This window comes from Alexandromys fortis, unplaced genomic scaffold (genome assembly GCF_014885135.2).
Source record: "Alexandromys fortis isolate MF-2015 unplaced genomic scaffold, M_Fortis_MF-2015_v1.1 scaffold_80, whole genome shotgun sequence".
Classification (NCBI taxonomy): Eukaryota; Metazoa; Chordata; class Mammalia; order Rodentia; family Cricetidae; genus Alexandromys; species Alexandromys fortis.
This window is the reverse complement of record NW_026068174.1, coordinates 2,920,115-2,931,685: the sequence shown is the minus strand read 5'-3', so window position 1 is coordinate 2,931,685 and position 11,571 is coordinate 2,920,115. Positions and strand designations below refer to the sequence as shown.

Genomic DNA, 11,571 nt, shown 5'->3' with positions numbered 1-11,571 from the left:
TCTCAGGGGACCTAACTCACACCTTCTTCTGACCTTCACAGGCATCAAACGTACACGTGGTTCACAGACACTGATGCAGGCAACACACCCACACACATAAAATTAAATTAAATGGTTCGAGACAGGGTGAATACATCTCACTATGTTACTCAGGCTCACCTTGAATTTGTGAACTCAAGCACTTCTGCTTCCGTCTCTAAACTAGCTGGAACTAGAGCTACGCACCACCGTTCTCGGCTCCATCAGAAAGGTTCTGAGATTTATCTATGTTGTTCATGTATTACCAGTCGTCTTTATTATTAATTAGACAGAATTTTGCTATGCACCCCTGGCAGATCTGAAAGTCATGATTTAGCCCAGGCTAGCTCATCTTACCTCAGCTTCCCAAGTGATGAGATTGCAGGTGTGTGCTATCGTACTTACCTCTTGGGGGTTTAGTTTTGTTTCAATGTTATTATTTTTAGGGGGCTGGAGAAATGGCTCAATGGCTAAGAGCACTGGCCACTCTTGCAGAGGACCCTGGTTCAAGTCCCAGTTCATAGGTTCATAGTTATCTCTAACTTCAATTCCAAGGGTGCTAGTAATTGAACTTGGGTCTTCTGGTGCCCTTAGCTGCTCAGCCATCTCTTTAGCACCCCCTCCCCCCCCATGCTTGGGTTTTTATTGATCTAGTCTTACTTTTTGGCAGTGTTCAGGTTTGATCCCACCACCTTGTGAATGGTAGGTACTTTTCCAATAAGCTAACCCCCCCCTCGTTTCCTTTTATGCAGAGGGTTCCACTGTATGGTTAAGCCATGGTTATGCCACAGTGTGTTTGCTAACCTCTCTGATGAAAGCGCAAAAGGAGAAGTGCTGTCACGGGTGATCTTATGGAGCAGTTAAACCTTTAACCACGGCCGCAGGCTTTTACGAGTACTTTTTACAATGGTTAAATCATGGGCTGGGTATGTAGCTCAGGAACTAGAGTGGTGACTCAGTTGTAGAGAGTTCTTGTTGCTCTTGCAGAGGACCTGGGTTTGGTTTTGAGCACCAACATGGTGGCTTAAAACTGTATCCCCAGTTCCAGGGGATTCCATGTCCTCTTCTGGCCTCCATAGGTACCAGGTACACACATGTTTGTATACACATAAAATAAAATAATTTTTTTTTTTGAGACAGGGTTTCTCTGTGTGTCCCTGGTTGTCCTGGAACTCACTCTGTAGACCAGGCTGTCCTTGAATTCAGAGATCTGCCTGCCTCTTCCTTCCGAGATTAAAGTCGTGCATTCACTACCACCACCCAGCTTTTCTACCCCTTCCTTCTTTCCTTCCTTCCTTCCTTCCTTCTTCCTTCCTTCCTTCCTTTCTTCTTCCTTCCTTTCTTTCTATCTACCTACCTATCTACCCATCCATTCATTTCTTTCTTTATCTATCTATTTACTTATTTATTTGACAGAATCTCTTGGCTGAACAGGAGCTCTCTATGTAGAACATGCTGTACTGTGGTGTGCACCACAACTTCCGGGCTTCAAAAATATAATTTTTGGAATGGCTAAAGTCTAAGTCTTAATTCAACCACCAAATGACTAGGTAACTTTAGACAAATCACGTCCTCAATGGTCAATCTTGGCCACCCAATTGTGAATCTCCAAAATTCCACTACGACTCCGGGAGAAATGAGGCTCTGTCAGCTGCTGAATCGCTAAACGAAGTAGTTTGGTCTTTGTGGCTCACCGTAGACACCGCCTCCAGAAGCAGTCAGTGGCTCCGCCCTCTGCTCTCCGGACGGCGCGAAAACCCAATTGACAAGAACTCCCGCCGAAGCCCCGAGGCCTGAGTAGCTTTCGGTGTGTGGCGCCCACCGGGGCCCGGAGCTCGAACGCTGAGCCTGGAGCGCCTACCTCGGGGGCACTGTGTACTGTGCAGCCGCCCCCGCGGGGCCTGCACCCGCGCTTTCTCGCCGTCTCTGAGCCTGGCTCGACGGCCCTGGGCCCAGCCTCTCACTCGCGTCCGGCCGGTGGGCTCTGGGGGACCCGTGGCGGCCCCCGCGGCCTCCGCATCTTGCTCCCACTGGACCGGCCGTCTCTATGGCCTCCAGTCAGGCAGCGCCGGACCGCTGGAGGTCCTAGGATCCGGGGCTCTGGGAGGCAGGGATCATGGTGGGGGTCCTGGCTATGGCGGCGGCTGCAGCTCCTCCTCCAGTAAAGGACTACGAGATTGAGGTGAGAGGGAAGATCTGTCAAGTTTCTTTCTGCCTGCGTTGGAGAATAGTGGCGTGGGGGTGGTGGGAGTCCTGCTTGCTTCTGGGATGGAGAAAGGAGTGATGTTGATGATCTACAGTTCCAATTTGGTGTGTGATAGTTGTCTCGGGGTGTCGTGCTAAGCCCTCATTGGAATTTTAAAGAAAACTTCAGACTCGGTGTAGGATTAGGGTTTAAAAACCACAGTTCCCGGGTCCTGAAACATTGGTGGAATGACATGTCATCAAGGATCTCAGATTCAAGTTCTTTGTTCGTGATGTGGAATCATAGAATGGCGAAAAAGATAAGAGCTTTAAATTAAGTTAGTCCGTACAAATACCTGTCCTAGGAATTCCACTTAGAATGTCATTTAAGAATCAAGCGGGGTACTTGAGTTAAGAGTCTTTGTGGCACATTAGGTGTTCTGTATTTGCCATGTTTCAGAGAATACACTAAGTTGGGGAGAGTGCTTAATATGGGAAGCTCTGATTTCCAGAAAGAAAGAAAAATACACTAAGCAACCATAATGATATTCTATGCCATTAAGAGTTAAGAGAGCTGGGCGGTGGTGGTGCACTCCTTTAATCCCAGCGCTCAGAGGCAAAGGCAGGTGGATCTCTGTGAGTTCGAGGCCAGCTACAGAGTTAGTTCTAGGACAGCTAGGGCTGTTACACAGAGAAACCCTGTCCTCCAAAAAGGTGGTTAGGAGCTTATAGTATATGGCTGGTATCTATATGTAGATACAGAAATCCCCAAGCTGGATTCGGACCTACTCATCTCTTGTCACCACTTTGTGAGTGCTGGAATTACAGGCTTGTGCCTCTGTAGCGGCCATGGTTTTTATACACCATATCTCACACTAGCGTTCTAATGAATGTGTCTGCTGCCTTTGAAGCGACCTAAGATGTGTGTTCACTTAAATTCTCTTTTTTGCTGTTGTTTTTGTTTTTCGATCTGCCATGTGGGTGCTGAGACTTGAACCAGGGTCCTCTGGAAGAGCAGAAAGTGCTCTTAACCCCTGAGCCATCCCTCCAGCCCCATCGCACGGATATTTCTACTTTCTACAGCTCTTCAGTCACTACTGTGCCCTGGTTATCCTCAGCCATGCTCCTTTCCAGGGGAAGTTGCTGGTTTGTGTGCTTCTCTGTTGTCACAGCTCTGTTGGGATCAATCCTACTCACAGAGTCACGTCAAACCAAGGGGAGCAAACAAGAACGGAAAATGAAAAAAATAGCGAGTAAAACAAATTTCTGTAAAATTAATCCCCTGTCGTTTTTCTCTTTAATTAGTTCAAAAATTCTAACTCTTAATTTTTATAAGCAAGTAACTGTTTTTGACTGCAGATTTTCTATTTTTTATTTTTTGCTAAGTCAAGGGAATTATTTAGCTTGTCTCAGGTGTAAAGGACTTTGGGTATTGAATTATTTGATTTTGTGATGGTCAGTTTTATCAGTCTTTGGCTTATGGTTTCTGCTTTTGGTACCCTTCTTAGAAAGTCTACTTTTTAATAGTGGTATTTACTCTTTAATGTGGTAAGGGATTTTTACATATCTTTGCATAATAACCCTGTGATAAGGTATTATTATTTCTATGAAACATGATTGGGTTCCAGGACAGACCAACAGTGAGACTTTTAGACTCCAAATAATAATAATAATAATAATAATAATAATAATAATAATAATAATAATAATAAATAAGATTTCAAAAATTTGTAGGCCACCATACCTGATCTATGGGAAAATCTTACATCTGGGCTTAGTGGCACACTAAATATTAGCACTCTGGGGCCAGGGACCAGTGGATCTTTGTGAGTCTGAGGCAAGCCTGGTCTGTATATCAAGTTCTAGGACAACCAGGGCTATGTAGAGAGACACTGTTTCAAAAACAAAATAAAATAATTGAAAAGTAGGCCAAATTAGTTTTGTTTGTTTGATACAGGATTTTGTGGGGGGCGGGTAGTGGTTTTGAGACAGGGTTTCTCTGTAACAGCCCTGGCTGTCCTGGAACTCAGTTTGTAGACCAGGCTGGCCTCAAACTCACAGAGGTACACCTACTTCTGCCTCCCAAGTGCTGGGATTAAAGACATGTGCCACCACTGCCCAGCTTAAGTCACAGTTTTAAAAAAGTAATTTGCTTAAGATTTCCATACTAGTAGATGTCAGAGCTGGTACTTGATCTTAGATCTGACTTGAGTGTCTGTTGTGTGATGCCTCTGACACCATGTCAAAACTTTATAGAAAATAATAATAGATCTTTTTCATTTGTTATTTCAACATATATAGTATTGCTTGTATTTTATGTCATTTATCTAACTGGCCAGAATTTGTCCCACTGTCACCTCTTACTCTTTTGCATGTTAATTTGAATGTTACATTTACCACTTAACAAGTTCTTTTAAAAAATTATTTGCTACATTTTTAAATTTATTGTATATGTAAGGGTCAGCATATGTGTGAAGGTCAGAGGGCAACTTGTGGGAAGAGGACCTCCCTTTTTTTTCATCCTGGGAATTGAACAAGGTCATCGGGCTTGGGTGGCACCTACCTTTGCCTGCTGAGCGGTGTCAAGGGTCCCCTTGTCTGGTTCTGCTTTTCAGACACACTTCATTGAGCTTCTTGCCTACTCGTGCAGCATCATACTATGCTTTTAACCATGGTAGCTTTGTTAATTCATTTGAATTTTCTCAAAATAAAATCCTCGTTACTTGTCCTTAAAAATAATGTTTTTGTTATTTTGGCGGATATTTTATCAAATAAACTGAGAAGTTAGATTGATAGTAGGATAGTAATATAGCTCAGTGGTAAATTTTTAATATTGTAAGACTTGGGGTTCAGTGAAGCAAAAGACAAAATGTTGAGGGCTGAAACAGTAGCTCAATTGGCGGAGTGCTTGTACCACAGGGAGTGAATGGGATGTGTATGGAAACTAATGGAGTTATTTGTTTGTTTTTGAGACAGCCTTATATAGACTAGGCTGGCCTCAATTTCAGAGACATCTGCCTTTCTCTGTCTCCTGAATGCTGGGATTAAAGGCATATGTGGCCATGCCCAGTCAATAATTATTTTGTAACCAATATAGTAGTATGCATTTTCAGTTATGCAAGTTAGTGATATATTTATAAACTCATTTTCATCATTTTGCTTTTATATACATATGTCATAGTCACTGTTTTCTTGTTGTGTAAAGAGACACTGTGACCAAGGCAACTTAAAAAAGAAAACATTTCATTGGGTATTGTTTACAGTTTCAGAGGTTTAGTCCATTGTCATGGCAGGGAGCATAGCAATTCTCCTGGTGCTTGGAGCAGTAACTGAGAGCTACATCCTGATCTGCAGGTCAAGAGAGAAAGAGACTGGGCCTGGCATGGGCTTTTGAAATCTCAAGGCTGACACACTTTCTTCAAAGAATTCAAATATATGAGCCTGAGGGTCATTCTTATTCAATCCACCACAATGTATCTTTTTAATTTAGTGGATTTCTAGTGCAGGTTTAAGGGTCTTTATAAGTGCTTTGTGTTATTTAGACTTGTTTCTTTGAGTTCTCATCCTGTAGCCCAGGCTGGCCTGAACAGTGTGCAACCTTGGAGGCTTTTCTGTTTACTGTAGTCCTCCTGCCTCAGCTTCCAAGGTACTGGAACTATAGGTATGAGTCACCATATCCAGCTCTTGTTTATAGTTAACGCCTACAATACACATGGAAACAAAATGAGAAATAATGTCCTTCTAAAGATAGGCTTAGTCATTCTTATCTAGTAAATTCAGAACAGTAAGGTATTTCCTTGCTCTAGTAGCAAGGTTGTTTCATACCATTCACACATAGTCAAGAAAACAAATATAGATCATAGAAAATCAGACCAGTTAGCTTTCCCCTTGCTCCCTAATAGGTTTCACAATTCATATCCCCTGTACTCTAAGTTAAACCAATGAAACCTTTAGAAGATACATGTACAGCTAGTAATGGGACCATTATTGTTAATGAGCCAGCAGCCAGATGAGTCTCAGTCATACCCAAGATGCATCAAAAATCTGTTTGCTCTAAGGATATAGAGAGCAGTGTTAAATCTATGTCAATCCATGTTCAAGTAGAGTCTACTTTTAGAAGTTGATTATTTTTTCCAATTATGACATTGATTTTTTTTTTCCAAACAGTGTCTCATGTAGCCTTGACTGTCTTCAAACTCACTAAATTCACATGAGCTTCTGATGCTCCTGCCTCTATCTCCTCAGTGCTGTGATTGCGGGCACGTGCCACCATGCTTGGTTTTACCTAATGGTGGGAACCAAATCTAGGGTTTTCTGTATGCCTAGGCAGTTATTCTCCCCAGCCCTAGTTATGACAATGAAAATTATGTTTTCCTTGATAGTATCATCTCGTTCGTGGTTGCCTACCTTGAGCCTTTTGTCTCTTCCTAGCAGCCAGTGCTTTGTCTAGTCTTCATCAGCTATACCTGGACTCATTGTAATCTCTGTTTAGCTTGCCTGGGTGCAAGTATCACTGCTGACTACAAGTGGCTAACACAAACTTGACTGTCCTTAGTGTCATAGCATCTTGATTGTGTGAGGGTAATGGCTACTGCAGGCAGTGACTTATAGTAGAAAATTAAAACAGTAGACTTGTGGCAAGTGTTTTTTGGTGGTCCTGGGTTTCTTAAATAAATATTTCTTAGAGCTACTTGGAATGATGTTTTGTTTTTTTATTTTTAGATTTATTTCTTATGTATACAGTGTTCTGCTTGCATGTAAGCCTGCAGGCTGGAAGAGGGTACCATATCTTGTTACTGATGGTTGTGACCCACCATGTGGCTGCTGGGAATTGAACTCAGGACTTTGGAAGAGCAGCCAGTGCTCTTAACCGCTAAGCCATCTCTCCAGCCTGATGTGTTTATTTTTACCAGAGAGTAAAGCAGAATGGATTGTTTGTAGGGGTCCTATCCTGTGTAATAAGAGCCTTCGAGGGCCAGCCCCAAGACCCTCTCAAGGTTCAGAGAGGAAACAGCAAGGGATAGCTGAGGATGAATGTGCCATGCTTTTCCGACTCAGTTTCTTTATTGTTTTGCTTCTACTCCAATTTTTCTGTCTTACTTTGAATTCCTCCTAGCTTCTTCTTTTAGTTTCTTTCCTCTAGCCTCAAAACTCTTCTTATAGGAGCCTTGAAGAGATAAAAAAAATTACAGGAGTTACCTCTCCTTGGCCAAAAGCACATCCCTAGGGTAAGTGATTAGGAGTTGAGTCATTGCCATGGCAACATAAGGGTTTCAGGAGTAAAACTGTAACTAGACAGACAGGGAGGCACAGTGCCCATTGACAAACTTTGAGACATAGGTCTTTTGTTAGCAGATCGGCAAGTGAAGAATTGGCATGCTTTTCTTAGGGTGCTTTGTGTAGTAACCATGGTTGGGCATTGTGACTCTGACCTTGAGCATAGTTGTAAGGTTTTAAAGTTATGATCTATTTACAAAAAGCCTTTAGTCTAGTTTGAACTTGCTTTGAATTGAAAGTGAGCTAATTGTATGCAGTTAGTCTAAGCAAAAGAACAAAGCAGGCTTTTAAATGTCTATAGTCCTCATGGGACAAATAGATCGAGTTATGAAGCATGTCCTAATATATGCTATATATCAAAATTATACAGCCAAATGAAAAGTCATCTTCCTGACCACCCACAGATATATGTGCCCATAAGATTGAGATGCAATCATGAGATTACATATACACATTACATGAAAATGCATGGTAATGGGGAGCTATCATAACTGTTATTGCACAAGTGAAATTACAGATGACCTAAGTTCAAATCTTCAGCAAGTCAGGTATGGCCATATAGGCCTATAACTCCAGTATTAGGGGGAAGCAAGAAAGGAGGATTGTAAGGCTGAAAGTGACAGAGTAGGACACCTGACATCTTTCTCCAGCCTCTGCATGCATCCTTGTATACACATATGTGTGTACATCACACATACCTCACATGTATATACACAAATAAAGCAGCCTTTTGTAGTTTTTCTGCCCAGTTATTTAAACTGTTAAATCTGTTTACAGTTCATATTTCATATTATTTTACTTGAAATGAATGTGTTTTTCCTTTTTTTAAATTGCTAGCCTTGCAAAAAGCGGAGAAAAGATGATGACAGCTCTTCCTGTGAAACAATCACCAAATATTTATCACCAAAAGAGAAGACTGGAGACAAAGTTTTTTCTCCACCAAAACCCAGTAATATTCTTCATTATTTTAGAAAGACTTCACCCACAGATGATAAGCTACAGTTGACAAAGGAGTGCACAATAAAGCCATCCCCCTTATTGCTTGTTGGCAATAGCAAAGACCATAAGACACCTTTGGAAGTGCTCTCAAATACGGAATTTAAGAAGAAAGGAAAGAGAGTTAATTTATCTCATCAACTGAATGATATTAAAATTCAATCGCTGGTTGGAATTAGTAGTGATAGTAAGAAGGACTGTGGTTTGAGTGATTTTGTGGAAAGCAGTACTGATATTTTCCTTTATAAGAAAGATGTAGAGGTTCTTGCAGAAAGCATTCAAGACAGGAGAAATCAACCAAATACAATAACCTCCAAAAAAAATTTCCAGAAAGTCAACCCTAAAAAAGGTACCACAAAAAATGATGGCAAAATGTTGAGAAAAAGGAAGCACAGCAAGGTACTAGATCTGTCTGAAAGTTTACCCTTGGCAGACGACATAAATCTGCTTAAGAAAGGTGGCAAAGAGAGTAAACCTTCCTTGGCCATTGAAAATGAGAGGACAGCAAATCATGTAGACTCCAGAGCTTGTGCAACCAAAACGACGGATTTAAACAAGACTACAATAACAGTCTCCTATGAGGAATTTTTAAAAAGTCAAAAGGCAGCTAGAGTGGAAGAGATACCTGACCCTGCAGTGCCAGCTTGTGTTCCTTCTGGATCTGGTGAAGCAGTCAAAAGTAGTTCTGAAGGTGAATCAGAAAGTTGTGAATTTTCTCCACGGATACACCTTAAGACAGTTACTGTTCTTGCACAAGTTCACCCCACTCCCCCCAAAAAGAAAGGGAAAATAGCCCAAATTTTTTTGAAACAGAAACAGCTTGATCTGGAGAGTAGCCTCTCTGATCCAGAAAATGAACAGACAGTTCAGAAAAGGAAATCAAATGTTGTGATCCAGGAGGGCCAATTAGAACTGGCTGTGCTGGAAGCTGGGAGCTCTGAGGCTTCAGTACCAAAGTGTAGCGTGGAAGAGAGACAACAGTTCATGAGAGCATTCAGGCAGCCACCATCAGAAATGCTCAGAAATGGGTTCAAGAAACCTTTGGAGAAGCAGAAAGATCCAAGTGAAAAATCTGCAAATGAAGAATGTGATAATGGTTCTGAAAAAATCATAGAAAATCCTAATATCCAAATAGTTTCAAATCCTGGCAGTTCACAGACACACACTGATAAAGCAAGTTTTCCTAAGGAGAAAAGTAAAAAACTGAAGAAAAGGGGTAAGAAAACGATCGGCACTAGGCCCACTCCAGGTGGAAACAGAACAGACAGCATGCAAAAGGAAGAAACATCCTTTTCCCCAAAAGATAAACAAAAGCAAAATAGCCTTCGAAGGAGTTTAAGACAGAAGTCAGAAGTTTTCAAAAGCAATTCATTACTTAATAGTGAAAGTCTTGTTTGTGAGGATACAGCACATAACTCTCTAAAAATGTCTCTGGGTGACAGAAATAAATCAAGAAAACCCAGTACATCAATCCAGGATATGGTTACACATTCCGAAGCTGAGCCTGAAAACAGGCTGCTGAACGTTTCCACACCCAAACGAACCAGTAGCTCTCTAAGAGGTAGCTGCATGCCTACTGTAGTCACTCTTAGAGATACTAAGTCTGAGGATGGCCAGGACACTAGTCCAGTGAAGGCTTCCACTCCAAAAGCCAGCATGTCAGAAAAGCACAGCTTGTACACAGCGGAATTAATAACAATACCCTCTGATTCGGAGAGCCCCATTAGGTAAAGTTTTGTTTTTCTTCTCAGTTTGGAACATTCTACATGTATTATTAATTGGGAAGGAAAATTCTTCAAGCATTGTAGAGTTCATTTTTTTTTGTTTTTGTTTTTTGTTTTTCGAGGCAGGGTTTCTCTGCGGCTTTGGAGCCTGTCCTGGAGCTAGCTCTGTAGACCAGGCTGGTCTCGAACTCACAGAGATCCGCCTGCCTCTGCCTCCCTAGTGCTGGGGAGTTCATTTATTTTTTAGAATAGATTATACATAGTTTTTTGTTGTTGTTGTTTTTAATGTGTATAGAACCCTGAGGATTAAACCTCGTAGGCTAGGTGAGTGGTCTACTACTGAGCTACATCTCTGTTCTAGTTCTTTTTTTTCTTTTTTTTTTTTTTTTNGACAGGGTTTCTCTGTGGCTTTGGAGCCTGTTCTGGAACTAGCTCTGTAGACCATGCTGGTCTCGAACTCACAGAGATCCGCCTGCCTCTGCCTCCCGAGTGCTGGGATTAAAGGTGTGCGCCACCATCGCCCGGCTTCTAGTTTCATTTTGATATGAGGTCTCCTAGGTTGCCCAGGAAGGTCTTGTTATTTAGCCAGGCCTTAGATGTGTTCTCCCTTTCTGTACTCTTCCAAGTAACTGGGATGACACCTCTGCCACCAAACCTAGCTTTTGTTTTGTTTGTTTTGAGATAGGGTCTTATTCAAGATCCCCAGGCTGGCCTGGAACTCAGTATGTAGCCTAGAATGCTTTCAGACTTGTGGCAATTCTCCTGCCCCAGCTTTTTTAGTGCTGGGATTTCTAGTGTGAGCCACTGCACACAGGTTTATTAATTAATTCTTTATTCAGACATGTTCTTGCTATATACAGAGTTAGTCTAGGACTCACAATCCTCCTCCAAGTGCTGGGATCGCTGGTGTGTACCGCCACACCTGCCTAATACAGCTAATTGAAAGTCTGTTTCAGAGGAGTTACAGAAACATTTCAGATGAGTTTTTTTGTTGTTGTTTTTGTTTTTCGAGACAGGATTTTGCTGTAACTTTGGCACTTGTCCTGGGACTGGCTCTTGTAGACCAAGCTGGCCTCAAACTCACAGAAATCTACCTGCCTCTACCTCCCATGTGCTGGGATTAAAGTCATGCGCCACCACTACCCAGCTCAGATGAGTTTTTTTTTTAATATTTATTTATTTAGTATGTATACAATATTTTGTCTGTGTGTATGCCTGCAGGCCAGAAGAGGGCACCAGACCTCATTACAGATGGTTGTGAGCCACCATGTGGTTGCTGGGAATTGAACTCAGGACCTTTGGAAGAGCAGGCAATGCTCTTAACCTCTGAGCCATCTCTCCAGCCCTCAGATGAGTTTTAAACTCTTTTTTT

At 41.9% G+C, this 11,571-nt stretch overlaps 1 protein-coding gene across 1 annotated transcript in view; it reads left to right on the top strand.

Moving 5' to 3' along the window:
- Window positions 1-1,753: 1,753 nt before the first annotated feature.
- Window positions 1,754-11,571, top strand: part of Atad5 (ATPase family AAA domain containing 5) — a 76,298-nt gene continuing 66,480 nt past the window's right edge. Inside the window, exons 1-2 of the mRNA XM_050128583.1 lie at window positions 1,754-2,200; window positions 8,317-10,202. Coding sequence (XP_049984540.1) covers window positions 2,135-2,200; window positions 8,317-10,202 — 1,952 coding nt within the window. The 5' untranslated portion in view covers window positions 1,754-2,134. The remainder of the gene's footprint in view (window positions 2,201-8,316; window positions 10,203-11,571) is intronic.